At 43.2% G+C, this 25,515-nt stretch overlaps 1 protein-coding gene across 8 annotated transcripts in view; it reads left to right on the top strand.

Moving 5' to 3' along the window:
• The first annotated feature begins 12,546 nt into the window (after positions 1 to 12,546).
• LOC132829177 (ADAMTS-like protein 5) overlaps positions 12,547 to 25,515 on the top strand; it is a 123,142-nt gene continuing 110,173 nt past the window's right edge. For 2 of the 8 annotated variants that reach the window (XM_060846529.1, XM_060846527.1), the window contains exons 1-2: positions 12,547 to 13,147; positions 13,457 to 13,529. In XM_060846529.1, coding sequence (XP_060702512.1) covers positions 13,460 to 13,529 — 70 coding nt within the window. In that variant the 5' untranslated portion in view covers positions 12,547 to 13,147; positions 13,457 to 13,459. Of the gene's footprint in view, positions 13,148 to 13,211; positions 13,300 to 13,456; positions 13,530 to 14,149; positions 14,478 to 25,515 lie in introns of those variants that run through there. The other 6 variants (XM_060846533.1, XM_060846534.1, XM_060846531.1 and 3 more) reach the window with 4 other exon arrangements.

Genomic DNA, 25,515 nt, shown 5'->3' with positions numbered 1-25,515 from the left:
TTTGCTCCATGCTTTCTACAATCTTAAATTCTGCAATATAATTATAGGTCCTATCCTTTATGTTATTCATGTCAATCCAATGGCCATCATTAGTATATAAAAAAATAACTTAATACTGTCACTTTGGTGTCTAGGTTTAATTTAGTTTATCTCTGCATATGTCAGTACAATCAAAATGCTGGAGATGTACAGCAGATCCCCATGGTCAGGTTATATGGTGACAGAGCTGCCAAATGACCAACTGATCTTTGGGTCAATGGTATTGAATTGTCGATGTTTTCAGAATCTCCATTGCAATTTTTCACAATTGCAGAATTGCAATTGCAAAATTCCAAAACAGATTACGAGAGAGAGAGATCTTACAAATTGACACAGAGGAACAGAGATACGGAAAGCATTAATTGTAATACCTGATAGACTTCTGATTGAAGATTCAATATGAATATATAGAACCCATAACAAGAAGTTAAGAAATTTGTAGCGGTAAATTAGGACAGCACTGTAATTACAGGCCTTGTCAGAAAGTTGGCATCCAAATGATATGTTTTGGAGTAACATCTTGTGGAACCAGGCTTAATTCCAGACTGCAAAAGAACATATTTCATTTTGTTGGTGTTCCCTGCTGACATTGGACACTGTCATCTAGAAACTAGCTAAAGGTGCATAAATGACAAATGGAAGGTGAAGGAAAAGATAAAACAGTAGCACAGAATCTGAAAGCAAAATAGCTGCACAAAAAAGTTTACAGAAAGAGATGGATTGAGAGTAAGGCCAGCTCACCCTTGCATTTGGAATCGCAATGAGATGCTGACTCCAGGAACAACTTAGAAGAAGTCAGAGGTCAGCAGTGCTTATAGCCTTTGCTGCCATAACAATTACTTTGTGCTGATCCAGCTGTCAGACTGGCTGTCAAACCCAAATGAGGATTGGGTAGATGGCCATGAATATTTGAGTTAGAAATTGCATCACACTGTATCAATTTTACATCCATCAAGAGGTGCCTCAAGGCCTCTGAAGATGGGTCACATGCACATACTCATTCTATGCCAACCACCACCTTCATGAATGCCCTTCCAGAACCACATAGGGAACCATTGTGGAGCAGGCATTACACCTCAAATGCAATTAAAAACTCTAATGCCACATTGAAGTCCCTTTTGAAGGATTTGAATCCGATCAACCACAAAACCTAAAGTCAATTTCTTCAGACAGTCTGCAGCTAGAAAATCATCTTTAGAGGCAGAAAGTAACTCACATTGTGACTATTGCCTGCATCTCACTAGTAATAAGTAAATAAGGCCAGCAGACCAATATAGCTTCGTCCTGACTCCAACCTTATTAGACACGTGCAGCCTGTCCTGCTTTGGAATTGTGCTCAATTTAAGCATGATCCAATTTTTCATCATTGAGCAGGGACACCTGATTTCACAATATAACACAGAACTAAATCATTGCTGGATTCACTCCAATATAACTTTGTCAGTGGACAGTTTCCTGAAAAAGAAAGACCTGTTTCCCAGAAAAAGATATTTAGATGCCAGAAGAGACATATTAGGGAAAAGGTCCTATTGAATAATTACTTACAAAAATTACGTGACTAAAGATTTCCAAAATAGTAGTCATTTCACAGTGATATCACTTACAATGTGTTCTGCAAAAACATAGATTTATTTTTAGGTTTACTGAAACAAAATAGCTGCAACAAAGTTTCCTGTTTCTCAACTTTTCCAGAAATTTATTCCTTGCCTCTCCTTCCCTGGATTCCAATTTTGTCACCCTCCTCTTTTGCAACACTAACTTTGACACTCCTCCCATCAGCCCTGACCTCTCTCTCTTACCTCTAACCAAGCTCCCCACTTTTCTCTGTGAGCAGAGCAAGCAGGTTGCTTATCAAGGCCTTCCCTCACTGTGTTTGATACCAGCCCATGGACATCTGTTGCTATTCACCAATTGGCCCACCTTCTGTCTTTATGGATAGGAAACATTGCGACAAAGGCTGTCCAGTCATGAAGTTACCTGTTTACCTGTTTTTCAGCAACAGTCTCTGAATCTCTATAGAAAAACAATCCTGGCTGAATCTTTATAACCTTCTGGCTTAATATTGAGTTCAACATGTTCAAATTGTGAACCAATTCCCATTTCTTTCCTTTTAGCTTGCTATCATGTCCTCCCCTCCCCCTATTCCACTTACTTCCTTTCAAGTCTGGCTGGAGGCACCATTGATCTACCATTCTCAGATTCCAATCACTTAGTCTGAACTATCAACATCTTTTCACTCTACACCTACTGCCCTCACCCCCACCCCTCTCAAACTATAGCATAAATGCTGTCCCCTCCACACTTCACTTAGGCTCTGATGAAGAGTTATTTAGATTCGAAATGGTTAGCTTGCTCTCTCTTCATGGATGTTGTCTGACCCACTGTGATCTCTAGCATTTGTTGTTTTTCTTCACATTATATTCCATCTGCTGGCCAATATGTCCAAGATACTTGTTCTTTCTAACTCTAGATAGTTTTATTGCTGGGATACAGTGTCAGAATGATTTAGTACTCCCTCATTTCCTGTTCCACTGTGCTACACTTCATGTTATAATTCCTTTCAACATGTGGAAAGTCTTTCTGGGATGAACCAAGTGTTTCAAAGGCACAAAAAGAAGCTAAATCTTCTTCAGGGATTCAGGAGCTGTGCTGAGGGCCTCAGCAACTAAGCTGTGACCAAGCATTATTCTGTTCAATGCATAAGTGAGCAAGAAAATTGATATTGAAATGAAAAATCATCATTAAAATGGGAGGGCCTTGAAAAGTCTACCTTAATTGTAAGTTAAGTACAGGGTAACAATGATTCTCCTCCCATGTCCCAGTCAAAAATCATCTCCCAACCAGCATCACTGGAAAAACCAACAGGTAGTTCAGTCATTTGTTGCTTTTCTGCTTATGGGGAGCTTGCTTTGTCCAAACTGTCTACTGTATTCCCTACACTGCAACAGTGAAAGTGTCTGTAAAACACTCTGGATGCTCTCAGTTGTGAAGGTACTATGGTAATGCATTTTTAAAAAACTAAAATTATTTCTTTCTCAGGTACAATCCAAATCCTATCACAGTCCATGGCAAAGGAGATGACTATATTGTAGGACATCAGAACGTGGTAGCATTTTGGAGCATCATTGTCTGAGTCAGTCTTAATGAACATTGATCAACAAGTGAGTCAAGGGTTGGGGGAGGGTACAGACTTTAAAATAGAGTTAAGGCCACAATCAGATCAGCCATATGGCTAGTGCATCTCCTATTTCTTATGTTTGACGTGCTATTTATATTATATTCTTAAATTCTGAAAAGCTGCCATGGAAGAGGTTAAATTATTCTTATCTGTTAATATATGGGTAATAGGCTTCATGCAGCGTGTTTTGCAGAAAAAGATTGTACATAATTAGGGATATATAGAGTATGTAACTGGGCAAGCATTTCCTAACTTTCTTTTGATCCACCTGTGGGATATGGGGTCTTTGGCTGGGCCAGCATTTATTGCCCGTCCCTAGTTGCCCTTGAGAAGGTGATGGTGAGCTGCCTTTTTGAAACCCTGCAGTCTATATGCTGTAGATTGACCCACAATGCCCTTAGGGAGGGAATTCCAGATTTTGACCCAACGGCACTGAAGTAACTGTGATACATTTCCAAGTCAGGATGGTAAATGGCTTGGAGGGGAACCAGTTGAAGGTGTTCCCGTGTATCTGCTACCCATGATCTTCTAGACGGAAGTGGTTGTGGGTTTGAAAGGTGCTATGTAAGGATCTTTGGTGAATTTCTGCAGCGCATCTTGCAGATAGTACATACTGCTGCTACTGTGGGGGTGGGAGTGGATGCTTGTAGATGATTTGCCAATCAAGTGGGCTGCTTTGTCTTGGATGGTGTCAGGCTTCTTGAGTGTTTTTAGAGCTGCACTTGTCCAGGCAAATGGGGAGTATTCCATCAGAGTCCTGACTTGTGCCTTGTAGGTGGTGATCAGGTTTTGGAGAATCAGGAGGTGTCGTATTCCTAGTCTTTGACATGCTCATGTACCACTGTGTTTATGTGGCAAGTCCAGTTGAGATTCTAGTCAATGGTAACCGCCAGGATGTTGATAGTGGGAGATTCAGTGATGTTATGTCATTGAATGTCAAGTGGTAATGGTTAGATTGTCTCTTATTGGAGATGGTCATTGCTTAACACTTGCATGGTGCAAATGTTACTTGGAGAAAGTGAGGACTACAGGTACTGGAGAGTCAGAGTCGAAAAGGGTGGTGCTGGAAAAGCACAGCGGGTCAGGCAGTATCCGAGGAGCAGGAGAGTCGACATTTCGGGCATTGGTACATTTAAACATGACTGCTTTAGTATCTGAGGAGTCTCCAAGTGTTGAACATTGTGCAATCATTGATGAATGTCCCCATTCCTGACGTTATGGAGGAGGGAAGATCATTGATGAAGCAGCTGCAGATGGTTGGGCCAAGGACACTCCCCTGAGGAACTCCTGCAGAGATGTCCTGGAGTTGATGTGTGGTGATAAAGACAGCTATTGACATCAAGATCTCTTTTGACAAAGTGTAGCATCAAGGAGCCCTAGCAAAATGTATCAGGGGGCAAATTCTATACAGGTTAGAATCTTATGGCACTTACCAGCAAGATGCAGTTGGAAAAGATTTGCTTTGATAACATGGCCTTGGAAAGAAAAGTATCCAATGAGTGATTAGTCAATAAAAATGTTGAGATGTTGGTTTGATGGTAACGAGATAGTGACCTCAGCCAGGGGAAATGGAAAAGGGTTTCATTGTGACTTGGAAGAAAAACATTGGTTCTTCATTGGCTCTGCACTGACCCCCACTGGAATGAAGTGAATTTTGCATAAACTGAAAAGCCTCGGGTGGCTGGGAGCAATTCCTCACCCCCACTTCATTTTTTTACTATGGCTGGGTGACTTACTAATGCTAGGAGAAAGTGAGGACTGCAGATACTGGAGATCAGATTCGAAAAGTGTGATACTGGAAAAGCACAGCAGGTCAGATAGCATCTGAGGAGCAGGAGAGTCAACGTTTCGGGCATAAGCCCTTCATCAAAAATCTGGGGGAATGGAGTGGAAGGGGGTTGAGAGATAAGTGGGGGGGGGGGGGGGGGGGGGGGAGCGGGTTGGGCTGGAGGGAAGGTAACTGGAAGGCCGATAGGTAGATGCAGGTGGGGATGATGGTGATAGGTCGGAGTGTAGGGCTGAGCAGATAGGTAGGCAGGAAGATGGACAGGTAGAGGGGGTGGTGTCAAGTTGGGGGGTTGGATCTGGGATGAGATAGGAGGAGGGAGATGATGAAACTACTTACTAATACTCACTGCTGGAGTTCATCCAAGAAGTTAAGACACATGGTCAAATCACTTTGGGGAAACCAGCAAGCATGGAGCCACATTCAATTATTGAGCACCTTGCAGTATTTGACAGAAAATAGGGATTTTTAGCAGAATAAGCATTCAGGTTTACATTTTGGGACACCAAATTATTCAAGGATTCTTTTAATATGTAAACTCAGTACCAAATTATCAAGCTGTCCCAATTAACCAAATAACAACACTGCCCACCAGAGTAACGGTAATAAGAAAAGGAAGGAAACTAAGTGGGGAGCCCAATCAGTATAATGGTGGAGGGGAAGATAATGTACTCCAGCCCCCAGAGTGCCCAGCTCTCTCAGAAAGCCTAGAGACTGTTAGTGGACACCACATTACTTCAGGATTTCCAAATTCTGATTTTAAACGATACAATGATGATACACTAGTGCCAGGCATCTGGGTTCGATTCCAGCCTCAGGCGACTGTGTGTAGTTTGCACATTCTCCCTGTGTCTGCGTGGGATTCCTCTGGGTCCTCCAGTTTCCTCCCATAGTCCAAAGATGTGCAGGTTAGGTGAATCAGCCATGCAAAATTTTACATGGTGTTCAGTGATGTGTAGATTAGGTGCATTAGTCATGGGAAATGTAGGGGAATGGGGCTGGCTGGGATACTGTTCAGAGGGTCAGTGTGGACTTGATGGGCTAATTGGCCTGTTTCCACACTGTACAGATTCTTTGATTCTAATTGCTAAATAATGAAGGAAGAAGGTGTTTGCAAACAAGATTTCTCCATGGTGATGTGGGCCACAAAGAAACCTGATACAGAAAGTCAGAAGCCATTGTCTGCTTAAAATCCATCTTTACGTTAATTCCATTTGAATTTTTTGTAGAGTTCCAGCTTGCAAATCATCCACTGATGAGGGCATGTTTTGAAACACAGATTTTCCAAAATGTTTAAAATATTCCCAAAAATCAGTGCTGTTCTTAGGGGAGACCCAGGGCTCGGATAAATCACACCATGCACACCCCTCTCCCTGGGGTATATCACACTGTTCATGACTCTTTCCCTGGGGTAAAATATCACTGTGTGGGGACCCACTCCCTGGAGTAAATCTCACTGTGTGAGTCCCTTCTCCCTGGGGTAAATCTCACTGTGTGGGTCCGCTCTCCCTGGGGTAAATCACACTGTGTGGGTCCCCTCTCCATGGGGTAAATCTCACTGTGCATTTCCCCTCTCCCTGGGGTAAATCTCACTGTGTGTCCCCTCTCCCTGGGGTAAATTCCACTGTGTGGGTCCCCTCTCCCTGGGGTAAATCTCACTGTGTGGGTCCCCTCTCCCTGGGGTAAATCACACTGTGTGGGTCCCCTCTCCATGGGGTAAATCGCACTGTGCATTTCCCCTCTCCCTGGGGTAAATCTCACTGTGTGTCCCCTCTCCCTGGGGTAAGTCTCACTGCGTGGGTCCCCTCTCCCTGGGGTAAATCTCACTCTGTGTGTCCCCTCTCCCTGGGGTAAATCTCACTCTGCATTTCCCCTCTCCCTGGGGTGTCTCACTTTGTGAGTCCCCTCTCCCTGGGGTAAATCACACTGCACAGACCCCCTCTTTCTGGGGTAAATCTCACTGTGCATTTCCCCTCTCAATGGGGTAAATCTCATTATGCACCTATGGCTGTTTCAGCTTTTCTATACCATCCATGAGCAAAGATCTCTGTGTTGGCAGTTTTAATTTTGTCGTGATTACCATTCAGTCTGTCTTTTATATATTCCCTTTTCATTTCTATTGTATAATTATAATGAAGTTCAACTTGTTTTTAAAATTGGCCAATTGTAATCAATGTCAAGATTAGAGTGGTGCTGGAAAAGCACAGCAGGTCAGGCAGTATCTGAGAAGCAGGAAATCAACGTTTCAGGCAAAAGCCCTTCATCAGAATGAGGCCTTCCTTATTGATGAAGGGCTTTTGCCCGGAATGTCGATTTTCCTGCTCTTCGGATGCTGCCTGACCTACTATACTTTTCCAGCGCCACTCTAATCTTGACTCTAATCTCCAGCATCTGCAGTACCCACTTCTGCCCAATTGTATTCAATACTGTGCACTCTATGCCCTGAAATCCAGCCTCCTGACTACCTTTCAGTCTGCTGTCAGACTGTGGCAATCCAACAGTCTTCCTCAACTCAGCTTCCAGTTCCTCCTGGTGGTCTATAATTTCAAACCCTTGTGCTTATGACTGTCCCCCTTGTGTGTATCTGCAGCTGATAAGAAATATTGAAAAAGGAGTGTGACCCTTTGGCTTAGGTAACAGAGAATAGATTCATAAAAGGATATTTCCAGATCCTTTTGACAATCCCAGGCTGGTATTGTCATTCCTCAAGTGTTTTGTTCTAAACTGCAACAAAGACTGGGCATTTAAAGAGCACCTTCAACATAATTTAACTCTTCAATGCTGAGGTGGGCCAGCCAGCATGAGTGAGAGAGAATGGGACTCCTGTCAGTGGCTGTGCAATTTAGGATGATCTCAAATTTAAGAAGGGGAGAAGATGGGAGTGTGTTGGGATAGTCAAACCTAGATTCTGAGGGGTTCCACAGTAGATGAGCCAAGACGCAGCAGAATCAAGCAACATCGCCGAGGTGGAAATGATTGGTCTTACTGATGCTACAAAGATGTGGTTGGGTGTTATCTAGGAGTTAAGTAAGACCCACAGGATGGGAACTGTCAGGTTCAGTCTCCCACAATTCCCCTAGGAGATTAAGTGGAGAACTGCATTTGTAGCAGGCACTGAAAGCAATCATGTTGGTACTCTCAATATTTAATGAGCGGGAGTAGCACTTCATCGCCTGTGGGACTCAATAGTGCATCTCAGTAACTCAGAGTCTGACTACACAATGTCTCTCTTCCATTTTCCATACTCTCTTCTCCCCAAACAGGCTTGTCTTACTGTCTTGCTTACATTGCCACCAGCCCAGAGGACCCATCTTTACCCTCCCACACCTTAATGTATCCCCATTTAACATCCCAATTTCTCTTTTACACTCATTAGCGACCTCCTTTTATTTCTAATGTATAATTTCCACTGAGCCTCCATATTATCTGTTCCTCTCTCTCCTCCTCTGCCTCTGTCAAAAATATCAAAACCATTTTCAGTGCTGAAGAGGAATCCTCAAAATGATAAGTGCATGTAGTGATTAGAACAAGATGGATCTCACTGACTATGACATCCTTGATTGTGGTTATTAACCTGGCCAATCAGGGATCCCTGGTCAACCAATTTAAACAGGAGATGATTACCTGCCCCTCTTCCGTGGTTACGTTAGAGCCCGGGTGTCCTTGGAGAAGGAGCACGCGGTGTCCACCAACACCCTGGAGTTGTTCCGGGAGAGGTGAGCGCCGCAGGGAGTGGAGTGCATCATTTCCCCCTCCAACTCTATTTTGATTTAGTCCCTGCCCTCCCCTTCACTGTTTTGATCACACAGCATTGCCCTTTGATGTGAAGGGCACTGCTCGTCACAGGCCACTCGGGTGTTTTCCTACTTTTCCTGGTGGTGGAAATTGAATAAAGATTTGTACACCTTGTCTCTCACTGTGTCTCACAGCTGCACACACACACCATGGGTGCTGGGGATAAAAATAATAAGCACTACCGCAGTAAGGCAGTAGTGTAGGGGAGGAAAAAAAAGAAAAAATAAATAAACAGGAGTGTCTGAAAAAAAAAGAACAGGAGTGTTTCACACAGCATTGCCCAAAAAAAAAAGAACAGGAGTGTTTCACACAGCATTGCCCTTTGATGTGAAGGGCACTGCTCGTCACAGGCCACTCGGGTGTTTTCCCAGTCAGGAGTTGGACCAGTGGCAGTGTTGTGCCTGAAAAAAAAAGAAGAAAAAAAAAATTAAACAGGAGATGATTACCTGCCCCTCTTCCGTGGTTACGTTAGAGCCCGGGTGTCCTTGGAGAAGGAGCACGCGGTGTCCACCAACACCCTGGAGTTGTTCCGGGAGAGGTGAGCGCCGCAGGGAGTGGAGTGCATCATTTCCCCCTCCAACTCTATTTTGAGTTAGTCCATGCCCTCCCCTTCACTGTTTGATCACACAGCATTGCCCCTTTTGTGAAGGGCACTGCTTGTCACTGGCCCCTAGGTGCTTTCCTATCTTCCTGGTGGTGGAAATTGAATAAAGATGCATGCACTTTGTGTCTCTCACTGTGTCTCACACCTGCTCACACACACCATGGGGCCTGGGGAAAAAAAGTAAACACTACCGCAGTTAGGCGGTAGTGTGGGGGTTTAAAAAAGAAAAAAATAAATAAACAGGAGATGATTACCTGCCCCTCTTCCGCGGTTACGTTAGAGCCCGGGTGTCCTTGGAGAAGGAGTACACGGTGTCCACCAACACCCTGGAGTTGTTCAGGGAGAGGTGGGCACTGCAGGGAGTGGAGTGCATTATTTCCCCCTCCAACTCTATTTTGATTTAATCCCTGCCCTCCCCTTCACTGTTTGATCACACAGCATTGCCTTTCGTGAAGGACACTGCTTGTCACTGGCCACTCGGGTGTTTTGCATTCTTCTTGGAGGTGGAAATTTGAATAAAGATTTGTGCTCCTTGTGTCTTTCACTATGTCCCACACCTGCACACACACAGCATGGGTGCAGGGGAAAGAATAAGCACTACTGCAGTTAGGCGGTACCATGGGGGTTAAATAAATAGAAACAAAAGAAAAACAGGAGATATGAAGGGCACTGCTTGTCACTGGCCACTCGCGTGTTTTCCTATCTTCCTGATGGTGGAAATTGAATAAAGATTCGTGCACCTTGTGTCTCTCACCTGCACACACACAAAAAAACAGGACTGTCAGAGGTTCTGTTCACTCTGAGAGCTGGCTCTGAGGGACCTGGATCAGTGTGTGTGCACGTGTGCAACGACCCTCCTCCTTGAAGGTGTCAGAGGGACTGTACCTGGACCAGCTGCCCCACACAAAAAATAAACAGGAGATGATTACCTGCCCCTCTTCCGTGGTTACGTTAGAGCCCGAGTGTCCTTGGAGAAGGAGCACACGGTGTCCGCCAACACCCTGGAGTTGTTCAGGGAGAGGTGGGCGCCGCAGGGAGTGGAGTGCATTATTTCCCCCTCCAACTCTATTTTGATTTAATCCCTGCCCTCCCCTTCACTGTTTGATCACACAGCATTGCCCTTTGATGTGAAGGGCACTGCTTGTCACTGGTTACTCAAGTGTTTCCTTTCTTCCTGGTGGTGGAAATTAAATAAAAATTCATGCACCTTGGGTCTCTCACTGTGTCTCACTCTTGCACACACACAACATGGGTGCTGGGGAAAAAAGTAAGCACTACCACAGTTAGGCAGGAGTGTGGTGATAAAATAAATAACAGGAGTGTCAGAAGTGCTGAATAAAAGAAAAAAGAAAAAGAAAGAAAATAAGTAAATAAACAGGAGATGATTACCTGCCCCTCTTCCACGGTTACATTAGAGCCCAAGTGTCCTTCGAGAGGGAGCACGCGGTGTCCACCAACACCCTGGAGTTGTTCAGGGAGAGGTGGGTGCCGCAGGGAGTGGAGTGCATTATTTCCCCCTCCAACTCTATTTTGATTTAATCCTTGCCCTCCCCTTCACTGTTTGATCACACAGCATTGTCTTTTGTGAAGGACACTGCTTGTCACTAGCCACTCGGGTGTTTTCCTATCTTCCTGGTGGTGGGAATTTGAATAAAGATTCGTGCACCTTGTGTCTCTCACTGTGTCCCACACCTGGCTGCAGGGGAAAGAATAAGCACTACTGCAGTTAGGCGGTACTGTGGGGGTTAAATAAATAGAAACAAAAAAAAAATGTGAAAGGCACTGCTTGTCACTAAAAAAAAATAAACAGGAGATGACTACCTGCACCTCTTCCACAGTTAAGTTAGAGCTCAAGTGTCCTTGGAGAAGGAGCACGCGGTCTCCACCAACACCCTGGAGTTGTTCAGGGAGAGGTGGGCGCCGCAGGGAGTAGAGTGCATTATTTCCCTCTCCAACTTTATTTTGATTTAATCCCTGCCTTTCCCCTCCCCCCCCCCCACCGCCCCCTTCACTGTTTGATCACACAGCATTGCCCTTTGATGTGAAGGGCACTGCTTGTCACAGGCCACTCGGGTGTTTCCTTTCTTCCTAGTGGTGGAAAATGAACAAAGATTTACACACTTATTTTTCACTGTGTCTGACACCTGCACACACACCTCATGGGTGCTGGGGAAAATGAAAGCACTACCGCTGTAGTGTGTGTTGGGGGGAGAAATAAAAATATATATATAAATGGGAGATTTGGAATCCCCTCAGTCTAGGGGACTGACTCTGTGAAAAAAATATAAACAGGAGATTCTGAAGGTCTCCTCAGTTGACGGTCTGCCTCTGAGCTGGCTGGCCACAGCTGTGTACTGTGCATATGTAAATAAAGTTAAAAATCACACAACACCAAATTATAGTCATCAGGTTTAATTGGAAGCACACTAGCTCTTCCACCTAATGAAGAGCGGCACTCTGAAAGCTAGTGTGCTTCCAATTAAACCTGTTGGACTATAACCTTTTTATTAATTTCAAAATATACTTTATTCATAGAATAAATCTTTGGTACCTGTACAATTTGTCATGTCGTTCATAGATTATATACACTGCATGTCTTAACATTACAAAGAACAGATTGAATTAATCGAATTTACAATTATCCTATTTACAGTTCCCTTTATTAACCATCCAGTCTTTTATTATTTAGCTGTGGCTTCAGCAGAACCCACCTAGTGAGTGGGTGCCCTGTTATACAATAGCAAAGGAACCTTCTTTAATCCCAGTTTATGGGGTTACTATAACCTGGTGTTGGGTGATTTTTAACTTTGTCCACCCCAGTCCAACACCGGCTTCTCCAAATCAGGGGTAAATCAGGTAAATAAAGGGTAACATGTTGGTGACAGGATACCGGCCTCTGTGCAGTTATTTCAGTGAGTATCTCTCCCCACAGATGCTGTCAGATCTACTGAGTCTCTCCTGCATTTTCCGCGTTTATTTAACGACAGGGGATTAGTTTGCCCGGCACTGTTTACACACACTGATATAAACTAATACAAACGATGCAGATAGTACTGGCCCTTTAAGCAAAACAACCCGCCCAGTTCATGAATATGTATTTGAGTTCTGTATGACTCTGGCTGTTTGCTATTTAACAAGCTCTGATACATACATGAGACACCCGGAAAAAAAAATCTCCCCTTCCCGGGAATTTTTTTTTGTCTGCAAGAAGTGTCAAAACTTCAACATTCAAACGGCCAGCGTTGTTTGGAAATATTCTAACTGAACAGAACCAGCAAATCAAAACACCTACCTGTATGTGTGTGTGTGTGTGTATGTGTGGGTTAGTTAAAAAGATCAGCACGAGTGACCAGGAAAACACGTGTTTGGATTTCAGAAGGAGAGGAATATTCTGCAAAGGATGAAGCTTGGAGGGAAATTACTAATTATTAAGGAACCGTGGGGAAATCTTTGAAAAGGAGTCGCTTGGGAGGGCATTTATTTCAATGACCACGTTAAATTTCTCCAAGTTTCAATGCTGTAAGAGACAGTTCGGCTCGCAGTTAATTTCTGGTGAATATCATAAATTCACCGCCCCTGACAGCTCAGTGTCCGCCAGGAGCGAGCTGCAAGTTTTGGGAATTGTCAATGTTACGTGAGGCGATCGGTTCTGAAGATTGGAACACCCGGCGAGATGACAGCCCAAGATAAGTGTTCATGCTGAGATCATGCGAGTGAGATCAAGCATGTTCCGTCTGCCCAGCTGGTATGTGCACTTTTGTGTTTCAGCTTGCTCCCCTGTCCCGGGAAAACCGTATTCTATCACTGACCGTGACACATTCAGACTGCGTCTTCTCAAGCATCACTTTCAAACTAAATCTTTGTGCGGACGTTCCGCGCTGAGGTCGCGGTTATGAGGTGATTTCATGACTGACACTGTAGTAATTTGAATGGGAAATTTTGGGCAGGGAGAGAGTTAAGCGCACAGCCTGGTTGCTCGGAGGGAAATTCTGAGCTCTTTTCTCTGTATTTGCGTTTCTAATGGGTCCATCCCCCTCCACACACTTTTTTTCAGGAGATGGTATTGCTGGAAATCTTGGCTGCTGGCTGCGTTGGTCCTGGGATGTGGAGCCCTCTACAGTGCTCAGGTGAGTAACAGTTCAAACTGAATCAATCAGGTAATTCCAATATACAGTACACCTATATATGGCACATACACCCACACGTCTTCCAAATACACACACACACACGTGCATACACACAGTCAACACAAAACCAGCAAAATATCTTTCATCAGTAATTAATAAATGTAGGTTGATTTATATTTGTCTTTTTTTTATTTTCCATTTCCTCTCTTATTTTCTGGCTGACTTTAGTGGAACTATCAAACTCTTACTGAGATTACAGCTGATTGTTTAACTTGGCTACTGTTTTCTCTTCATCTGAACCTTCTTGTCCATACAATAAATTCAATTCCTTGGTTTTGACTTCTATGGATTTGGAGGTAGACAATTCCACAAATGGTGCATCTGTACAGAGAATATGCAGAAAGTGATGTGAAACATTTTGTTGGCATGAATAATTTGCATTTACGTAGCTGTCTATCCCCTGCAGCATATCAGATATGTTTCTCGCCATATTGTCTGATTGCAGACAGATAACCAATGACAAGTTGATACTATGTTAGATGCAGACCCACCCTCTCCAGTTCCCCATTCAGCATTTGTGTTTGAATTTGTATTAGATAGATGCTATTACGTTTACTGCAGTCCTCATCACAGTGGCCTTTTAAACATCAGAAAGCTCTATCCTATTTTTTAAAACCTCTTACCCAATGAGTTACTTGTGGAGTGCAGCAAAGATTGTGCTGCAGGAAAACACTCAATGATCATGATAGTACAGGAGCACCCAGGAGCCTGTACATAATGTTCAACTGCTCCAAGCTTCGAGTGAATGAACCCCAAGGCATATCAATTGGATTAATGCCACTTGGGATTGAGTGTCAATTTCATGTTTCCCCTTTTCTTGCTACTTTCTCTGCCTCACTGAAGTGGCTGTTGTCCAGGATCAAGAGGCACCTTAGGAGTACTTCTTAGGTAAGTTGCATCTTGTTCTTGCTTGCCGTCTGCATTTAACAGAAAGGAAGGTGGGAGGAGCAGTGGTGGGACTCACTGGTCAGCGTGACCAAGCAGTAAGGAAAAAGTGAGCACTGCAGATGCTGGAAACCAGAGTTTAGATCAGAGCGATGCTGGAAAAGCACAGCAGGTCAGGCAGCATCCGAGGAGCAGGAGAGTCCACCTTTCAAGCATAAGCTCTTAAACAGGAACAAAACATTAACTCTCCAGACCATCAGATGCTGCCTGACTGGCTGTGCTTTTCCAGCACCACATCTTTTGACATTAATTTCATTGCAACTTGCTTCACCAAAGCCTCAAATCTTAACTTCCCATAGTGTGTTCAAATCATTTCCCTCTTTCTATGCAGCCTCCTCCTGCTCTGCAATTATCTGAGACCTCTGTTCTCCATCAATTCTAGCTGCTTGTGCATCCCCAGCTTCGTTTGACCTGACATTGCAGTCATGTTTTCAATTGTCCAGAGCCCAAGATTTGCATTTCCCTCTTTAAACCTCACTGCCTCTCTCTCTTCTTTTAAGACACTTGCTTAAACTTCTTCAACCATGCATTTTGGTTACATGTTCCAATGTCTCCTTTTTTTGAATCAGTGTAAATATTTTTTGATTAAGCTCCTGCTAATCACTTCGGGGCATTATTACTATCTTAGATTTGCTACATGAATGCAAACAGCTATTTTATTTTTGTTATTTGGCAGCTTGCCAGGGAGGAGCAGTCCTGGTTGAGGGCCAAGTGTCAACCATGGGCTCAGCTCTGGCTTGCGTCAAGTGTGGGATCAGACTTGCAGATGGATTCTCATTATTAAATATCCCGATGTATGTTGAATTCTTAATTCTTAGTGAAGTTCTAGCTTTCATTAAGAAGAGCTATAGAGCCTGGGAAGTTGGGAGCAAGGGTGATGTGCAGCTTTAAAATTGCATTTACATTATGCTGAAGTCAATGTGAGAATCATCAGCTCCTCACCTCAGAGTGTTATGCAGCTGGCTGAAGGTAAGTGTATCTCAATTCTCAAAAGACAACTGTACAGCACTTGTACTTAGGATTACAGGTTCAACTGTGACACGCAGGCAATTTAACTTTTGAGTAGTTTCCATAGGGCTGATATTTCTTTAAAGTGACCCTTGTTTTCTTTTGTTCTGACATGTCACATTAATCACCTGTTAACAATCACAGGCACATAATAAATGGTTCCGAACATGTCAATAACTTCTGCCTCTGCTGTGGAAAAGGGATCAGGTTAAAGCTAGAAATAAGGCTGGGGCTTTAAATTTGCCACATTTCAACTTGGCAATGTATTGTTGGTGGCACTCGTTGCAGTTTTCCTGTTTCTGTGGTATACCACATGCTAAAAGACACTTCCTTTATAACCAATGAGGCCTATCTTATTTATGTGTAAGAGGTTGGGTTATGATTGAGTTAAAATTGTGCCTGTCAAGTAACATTTTCAAATGAAAAACTCAAGGTTTGATTTCCAATATGCTGAGCTAGTTAATCAAGTCTCTAAAGCACTAAAGGGTGTATTCATAATTGGATTGTGCCCTGATTTAGCAAGCAGAATATTGTTCTGTGATCCAGTCTTTTTCTGTTTGGCAACCTTTGTTGGACGTGTACATATGTGGCTGTCAAATTAAGGATCAGACTCAGCTCTGTCACCACCCAGAGCCAAATTGCCTTCTGGCGCTTATGGTCAATGCTCAAACATGAATAATGCCCTTTGTGTGAAGCACTGTGACCCAAAGGTAACATTTCTTTGGAGTCTCCTCACATCGCTCACAGCCCTGACACAAGGGACAAGCCTCATGGCTCTTCCGTGAACCCTCATTGTTCAATTTTATTTAACCTTGGAGAAAGATCAGGCGGAAGGTGTGAACGACATGTTCCCACAGGTAGATTCCTCTAGCTTCCACTTATACGTGTGACGAGCAACACTTTAAAAGCAAATAGCCAAGGGGTAATTTCCTGCAATGCACCAAACTGTATGGATCAGACAGCATGCATGAAAGCCTCAAAGTGAGCTTCCTTTTAAATGCTGTCCGAGTCCTGGGAGTTTTTTTTTATAAACATTGCATTCCCTTAGGTAGGGGAAAACCAGCCAGTTCACAGTATGATGACTGTCAAAAGAACTTGCTTTAGTCACAACACAGTAAATAGCTGCAGTCCATTGAAGAATGAATTAGTCAGTAGCTGGGGGCATGCTATTTCACAACAAATCTTGTGAATTTCTGTTGCCCCACATGCATGCTGCTATGTGTGCCGTAATATTGCTGCTTGAAAGACTGCACAAAATTCAGCAGTTACTAAAAAATAACAATCATTGCCTTCTTCACAGTCCTATCATTTAATCAGTTCAGGACAGCTATATAACCTCATATTCAGTTTGTTTTTATTATCTCACATGGTTGACTGTTCCAGAATGTGTCATTCTTGAAGTTTTTTACAGAAGGCAGCATGTCTTTTCTGTATGATGCTGCTCTGAGCTGGGAGATTGTGCTAAAAAAATGGCAGGTTGATGTGTGCAATGTTTTCCTTTTTGGGCAAGTTAGCTCCTGGTTGCAGAGTAGTCAGTTCTTACTATCAATTTCACGTGGTGGTAAATCTCCATGGTGCAATCACTGTTAGAGGTTTACCATTAGCTTGGTATCTCAGGAATGAGGACAGTGCTTGCTCATGGCAAGAGGTAATGGTGTTTTTAAACTGTGGAAGCAATTGCACTACAGATATCACATAGTTTTTATTGACAAGGAGACTCTCCCAAAGGTGCATTGAAATGATTAATAGATTGATTTACAGTTTGGCCACATTGTAACACACCTTCCATGTAAGACTGGAGATGAAACTTGGACTCAAAGCTTCTGACCTAAATGTAAGAATGCTAGTCCACTGCATTCACTGCACACAATGTGGTCCTCTCTCCTTTGGGGAAACTAAGCGTGGACTGGGTGACCGCTTTGCAGAACATCTATGTTCTGCCCACAGAAAAGACCCTGAGCTTCCAATTGCCTCCCACTTTAACATACCACCCTGTGTCCTGGCTAATATCTCTGACTCAGTGTTACTGCAGTGCTCCAGCAAAACTCAGTACAAGCTGGAAGAACAGTGCCTCATTTTCCACTTGGAGACCCTGCAGCCCTCCCGATTCAATATCGATTTCAAAAATTTTAGGGCCTGAAACCCCCCCCACCGCCCCCCCCCCCCCCCCCCCCCCCCCCACCCCCACCCCATGTCCTAGTCCCCTATCACACACACCAAGCCTTGTCATCACACAGTCTGCTATTACACACTATCCATTGTTAGCCACTAACAGTCTCTATTAACAACTATTCTCCTTCCCACCAGACTGTTATCAACTCATTTGCCTAGATTTGCAAAAGCCCTTCATCAGGAAGCAAAGCAAACACTTATCACACTTTTAGAAGAGACCATCACATACACAAACCACCATCAAACACATTACCAACGAAAACATCATGAAGCTAGTGGACCTGTGCCTCACCACCCAGTTCACCTTCAACAACATAGTCTACAAACAAACCAATGGCATACTCCTAGGATCTCTGCTATCAGGATTCATAGCAGAAGCAGCAATGCACAGACTAGAACAAACAGCCCTACCAATCATCAAACCAAAAATCTGGGTCCACTACGTAGATGTCATCATAAAACGAAACAAGATAGAAGAGACATCTGACATCATCAACAACACCCTCACTGGCATAAAGTTCACCAAGGAGGAAGAAACCGACAATAAACTCACATTCCTGAATGTCACAGTCGAAAGAAAGGACCACGGAGAACTACAAACCTGTGTATACAGAAAACCAACAAACACTGACCAAATACTCAACTACACCAGCAACCAACCCACCACACACAAACGAAGCTCTATCAGAACACTATTCCAACGAGCCACCACACACTGCAGCACAGACGAACTTCAGAAAACAGAGGAGAACCACCTATACAACGTATTCAAGAAGAACGGATACTCAAAAAAATACAGTGCGCAGATTCCTCAAGAACAAACCATGACAAGCAGACCAAACACAGCCAGAAACCCTAACCACCTTACCATACATCAAAGAAGTTTCAGAAATGACAGCCAGACTACTAAGACCCCTCGGAATCCTAGTAACACACAAACCCACCAACACTCTCAAACAAAAACGAACAAACTTAAAAGACCCAGTACAACCCATAGACAAAACCAATGTCATCTACAAAATTCCATGTGAGGACTGCCACAAGCACTACATAGGACAAATATGAAGAAAGTTAGCCACCAGGATACACGAACACCAGCTAGAGGCCTGGCACTCCAACCACAACGCCATAAACAAACACATAGATTTAGATACCATCTATCAACCCCTCAGAAAACAAACAGGAAATGACATCACCACAAACCCCAGGAACCCCATCCAGGAGAAAGATTTAAATAGGAAGCAGGAGACAACAGCTTCACTTCACCTGGAGGTCGCCACTGATTATGTTACCTAGCCAGGTAATGAAACGTCTGGATATCAAACCTACAGCTCAGTGAGCAAACCTACACCCTAAATCTCAACCTGAACTACAAATCTTCACAAACCTTGCAAAAACCACTCTAATCTAGACTCTGATCTCCAGCATCTGCAGTCCTCACTTTTTCCTAACTTCTTTGCCAACTGTTTTTCTCTCTCTTTGGGCTCCATCCCTACCTGTCATCTCTTCCTTACCTCCTTCACTCACCCTATCTTCTGAATATAAACTGACATTTTCCCAGTTAACATCAGTTCTAAGAAAGGTCACTGGACCCAAAATGTTAAGCTTTGATTTCTCTTCACAGATGCTTCCAGACTTGCTGAGTTTTTCCAGCAACTTATGTTTTTGTTTCTGACTTACAGTATCTGCAGTTCTTTCAGTTTTTTTATTAAGAACACTCTGGCTGGGCCACAAAGATACTCAGACAGACAGAGCAGTAGAAGTCTTGGTTTTGTGTCCAGTCTTTGCTGAAATGGTTTTGACTTTAGCCAGGCATTGCTTGGGCTGCTGGTATTGGGTTCAGTCTTCTGAAGCTGTGGAGAGTGGTGGAGGATCTGCAGTTTGGGGGGAGAATTGATCCGCTACCTCATAAGAAAGTTCAGAGTGGACATTATAGAAACAGTATTGGTACTGGTGCTCTCCAGGATCTCACAGCCCGCCAGCATTTACTATCAAAACTTGCACAGGAAAGATTATGGTAAAAATATTAAAGGGAAGACAGGTTGTTTGGCAACGAATGCACTTTCGTAGATTCCCTGCAGTGTGGAAGCAGGCCCTTCGGCTCAAAAAGTCCACACGATCCTCTGAAGAGTAACCCACCCAGACCCATTCCCCTATCTTCTTACTTCACATTTCCCCTGACTAATGCACCTAACCTACACATCCCTGAACACTATGGGCAACTCACCTAATCTGCACATCTTCAGATTGTGGGAGGAAACTGGAGTACCCGGAGTAAATCCGGCTCAGACATGGGGAGAATGTGCAAACTCCACACAGTCGTCCAAGGCTGGAATTGAACCCGGGGCCCTGGTGCCGTGAGGCAGCAGTGCTAACCAATGAGCCACCACACTACCCATTTTGACTGTGGATAGGGTTGCACAAGTAGGCTCATGCCAATCATTTACACAATTACCTTGATTCCTGTCTTTCAACAACACAATCTCTATTCTTAAATACTGACGTGATCTCTATTTCAACTCTATTGAATTCGCATTTCACAGCTCACAACCTACCATACTGAAATGATTGTCATGCTGTTTCAAAGCTTTAACATTTAATCTTCCATCTTTACCTACTTGGTCAAGAATATCAGTGCCACTGCAACCGTAGTGTTAATAATTATTTACCTCTCCCTCTTTATCATTTCTTTTCAGATGCTTCATCCTTTTTTACCTTAAAGATTGACTGCCTATTTGAGCTGCCAAGTACTTTTGTTTAAAAAACGATCATTTCTGAGGGGCACAGGGGAGTGTTCAAATGCAGTAATTTCCTGGAAAAAGCTGAAGATAAATCATTCTCCTCCCAAGATTAAAGCAAAAAAATGTGTGTATTATATTTAGATTGGTGTATCAGTCAGATCAAGGCTCCCGCAGTTGAGAAACATTTTTCTTTGGTGAATTTTCTGTTTTCAGTGTGACTATGAGAGCATTGGGGAATGGAAAGCTGTCACTGGGCTTCAGAAATGGTTAGCATCAAGTACGTTCAAGGGAGCTATAGAACACAATCAAATGCAAAGTGAAGCTCCCTCTAACTTTCAAATAAAAGCAAATGATGGAATAAAATAAAAACAGAAAGAACTTTGTAGGTCTGGCAGTATATATGGAGATGAAGAACAGAGTTAGCTTTCAGTCCAAATTTACTCCAAAGTTGAGTTCTGCTGAATACTCATATTAAATGTGAAACATTTACATGGTTTCTCTCTCCTCAAATGCTGCCCGAACTTAGATTAGATTAGATACAGTGTGGAAACAGGCCCTTCGGCCCAACAAGTCCACACCGACCCACCAAAGCGCAACCCACTCATTCCCCTACATTTACCCCTTTTACCTAACACTGCGGGCAATTTTAGCATGGCCAATTCACCTGACCTGCACATCTTTGGACTGTGGGAGGAAACCGGAGCACCCGGAGGAAACCCACGCAGACACAGGGAGAATGTGCAAACTCCACACAGTCAGTCACCTGAGTCGGGAATTGAACCCAGGTCTCTGGTGCTGTGAGGCAGCAGTGCTAACCACTGTGCCACCGTGCCACGCCTAACTGCTGAGGTTTTCCAGCATTTCCTGTTGTTATTTCCTCCCTCGAGCCTGGTTCCAGCACAATCATGAACTCACGTCTTTGGAAATATCTGAAGATGCGAGGTTGCCTCCTTAAATTTTGTAATTTCCAAAAAAAAACTCGAATCATTTTTTAAATATTTAGAATCAACCAAAAGAACTGCAGATGGTGGAAATCAGAAACAAAACAGAAACTACTAGAAAAGCTCAGCAGGTCTGGCAGCATCTGTGGAGAGAAATCAGAGTTAATGTTTTGGGTCAGGTGACCCTTACTCAGAACTGCCAGAAACACTATTGGTGTAGCACATGAATCAGTGTTTATAATACTACCGTAGTTAGTGAAAAATAGTATGAGTGCAATCATGGGTCATAAATTAGGACGTCAAGAGAGTCTGTGTAGCTAACCCTTTAGTTAGATAAACACGAAGGTGCATATTAGCTCACAAGGGAATTATTCCAAGTAAACTTCTCAGTTAACTGTTCTTGTTAAACTTTTGATGCCAGAAATCTGCCAATTGCCTATTAAAATAAACTTATGCCTTTATTTACACACTGTAATAATTTAAAAAGCTCATTGTGTTTGTCACAGCTTATTTGTCAGAATCACTCAGTTTCCAAACTGGAAATGGAACAGATTCAAAAGTGATCCACAGTAACAGTATTTGCATGAGTAAGTGGTTGATATAGGGAACAGATTCCCTAGGAAGATGTGGGAACAATTAATATTGATAACTTCAGCTGCCAGTTAGGGAGATGTTGTTCCATCAATAATATTTGAGGCTAGTGTGAGCAAGCTGAGATATGATCTGGTGATTGTAACCTATTGAACTAGGTGACTTTGCACCTAAGGTTCCCAAGGATTTCATTGCCTCATATTTACACTAAGTTAACAATTCCATTATTATGTCTTGCAAACAGCAGCATCATAAATGGAGAACTAGATGGACTCTGCTTCTGCAACCTCCTCCAGCCTCTGTCCGCTATCAATCCGACCCCCTCCCGGTCACACACCACTATCACTCCGACCCCCTCTCAGTTACACTCCACTCCGTCTTTCTGATGTCTTCCAGTCCTGGCTCCTATCTCTGTCTGAATCCTCCTCCAATCCTTCCATTCTAATATACTAACTATTTTGCATTCCACTAGTGTAATGAGGGGTATGGGCCACGTGCTGGAAAATAGGACTAGATTAAGTTAGGATATCGGGTCAGCATGGACAAGTTGGATTAAAGGTCTATTTCCATGCTGTACATCTCTATGGAGATGTTGCCAGGGCTGGAGGATTTGAGCTACAGGGAGAGGTTGAGGGGTGACCTTATAGACATTTACAAAATTATAAGGGGCATGGATAGGGTAAATATGCATGGGGTTGGGGAGTCCAGAACTAGAGGGCATAGATTTAGGGTGAGAGGGGAACAATATAAAAGAGACCTACGGAGCGACATTTTCACACAGAGGGCGGTACGTGTATGGAATGTGCTACCCGAGGAAGTGGTGGAGGCTGGTACAATTGCAACATTTAAGAGGCATTTGGATGGGTATGTGAATAGGAAGGGTTGGAGGGATATGGGCCGGGTGCTGACAGGTGGGACTAGATTGGATTGGGCTATCTGGACAGCATGGATGGGTTGGACTGAAGGGTCTGTCCCCATGCTGTACATCTCTATGACTCTAGTGAAAATCCTTTGGTCACCCTGTGTGTACTGTCTAGAACTCTAACCCCTAAATCTCTGCCAAAAGCATCCTCGCCCACTTTCTAAGACCTATCCCTTCAACTGATCATATTCCCACATTCCATAAACTTCAATTTTTTAATAATCTGACATCAACAAGTTTGGGCTTTTTAATGTGTTGGAGGGTAGATCAAATATGACAGTAAATTCTATGACAGGTAATTATGTTCATAAAACTGGTGCTGTCCATTAAAACTGATGGATACTGGAACATCTTCATGGAACAAGGCATTTGCCTGTGGTTCAGAGAACAACAGAAATCAGGATTCAGAATCCTAATTTCTATGCAAACATGTCTGGAACTCTTTTCCACTTTGAGATGTAAGATTAGTGTTGGTTTCGATAATGGATGGTAACGTTATTTGATATCTCGAATTTGTAGTGCTAATCATCCATGGTTTTTGTGAAAGTTTTTGCAAGTTTAATATATATTGCATTACTTAATCAATTCTGTATTGCCTTATCTGGCTGCCCATAGTCTAAAATAATAATAATAAACACAATTGTGTACATTTAAGCACCATAAGGCTGAGGTTCCTGGTCAATGACAGCGTGTGCCAGTCCAAGTAGGAACGTGATTATGATTACTGATGATGTTACCTGGCCATGGTAATGAAACATCTGAAAACAAACATTCCAACTCAGCGAGCTAACTTACATGCTTATTCAGGACCATTTCAGTCTCTCTATTTAATGGGACGTGAATGATACTTAGTGGCTTTGTACAGGAATTTGAATCTACCTTCCCATAGCCCACCATCTCTTTGCCATCAAAATACTTTCTATGAGGGAAGACACAGAATAATGTGTTTCACTTAGCAAGTTGAGTCTGGCAGTACACTGCCCAAATGGAAGTTGGAAGCAATTGCTTTCAAAGGGGAGTTGGATAAATGGTTGATAGGGAAAGATTTGTAGAGTTATCAAGACAGAGAAGGTGAGTGGGAGTAATTGTACAGCTCTCTCAAAGAACTGATGAAATGGGTTGAATGGCTTCCGCTTAGCTGTCTAATTTCACATTTCTCTGTTGAGGTGATCTCATTCAAAGTCTTTGTTCTTGATGAGCTCAAAAGGAGAATTAGGAGTAATTTTCCAGGGAGGATGCTGAGTTCTTTCTGCCATCTAAACCTTAAGTATCCTGTGAGGTCCTGTATCAGAGCCAGAAATCTTGTGTGGTCCCACATCACCGAACACTAACCAACATTATCAAAAGAATCACATTTGATCAAAGCAAGGACGAGCTCCATGTGATCTAAATATTATCAGATGCCGTGTCACTGCACAATAGTCCAACTAAGGTTCAAATGATGAATAAAATGCTCTGGTTCACATGATTTACGGCCCTGCATGAATTATTTTGCTTAGATTTCTGCTTTGTGTTCCACACCCAAAAAGGGCCAATATTTTCAAGTCAAATTGGCTGCTCATTGCTGGTGTCCTCAATAAAGTTCTGGCCACCAGAAACAATGGCATGTAACATCGACCTCATGAATTTGCTCAAGCATCACTAGTGTTGAATAAAAACCAAAGAACTGAGGATATTGGAGCTCTGAAATGAACACAGAAATTACTGGATAAACCCAGCATGTCTGACATTATCAGTAGAAAGCAAGTAGAGTTAACATTTCGGTCCAGTGACCCTTCTTCAGAACTGGGTGTCCTGAGGAAAGGTCACTGGTCCAAAAAGATTGACTACTTTCTCTTCGCTGGACCTGCTGAGTTTATCCAGAAATTTCTGTTTGTGTTTCAATGTTGAATAAGATTTATTTGGAGCTGAAAATGTGTTGCTGGTTAAAGCGCAGCAGGTCAGGCAGCAACCAAGGAACAGGAACGTCGAATCTCCTGTTCCTTGGATGCTGCCTGACCTGCTGCACTTTAACCAGCAACACATTTTCAGCTCTGATCTCCAGTATCTGCAGACCTCACTTTTTACTCTAAGATTTATTTGGACCAATATTAACCTTCAGCAGATGTTCAGTGGGTAACGGGCAGGAAAATCGTACTCTGTGACAAGCCCCAGGCGCTTTAAGCAGCGGTGAACACAGCAATATTTTTTCTTTCATTCATTGGATGTAGGCATCATTGGCTCAACCAGCATTTATTGCCCAATGCTAGTCGGCCTTGAGAAGGTGGTGGGTGAACTGCCTTCCTGAGTGACTTTGTACTGTCAACTGGACTCTAACAAATTTTAACCAATCCAAGTTCCCAGACAGTCAGCTCCAGAGCAACATTGTGAATGTTGTCATGGTTTTTATTCTGTTAATCCTCCTCATGTTTAGTCTGAACTACTAATGCTGTCTGAAACCAAGTTATGATTTGGAGATGCCGGTGTTGGCCTGGGGTATACAAAATTAAAATCCACACAATACAAGGTTATAGCCCAACAGGTTTAGTTGGAAGCACATTGGCGTTTGGAGCACTGCTCCTTTATCAGGTAGTTGTGGAGGACACAATTGGAAGACACAGAATTTA

Source organism: Hemiscyllium ocellatum, chromosome 28, assembly GCF_020745735.1.
Source record: "Hemiscyllium ocellatum isolate sHemOce1 chromosome 28, sHemOce1.pat.X.cur, whole genome shotgun sequence".
In the NCBI taxonomy this organism is placed as follows: Eukaryota; Metazoa; Chordata; class Chondrichthyes; order Orectolobiformes; family Hemiscylliidae; genus Hemiscyllium; species Hemiscyllium ocellatum.
This window is presented reverse-complemented; position numbering and strand designations above follow the sequence as displayed.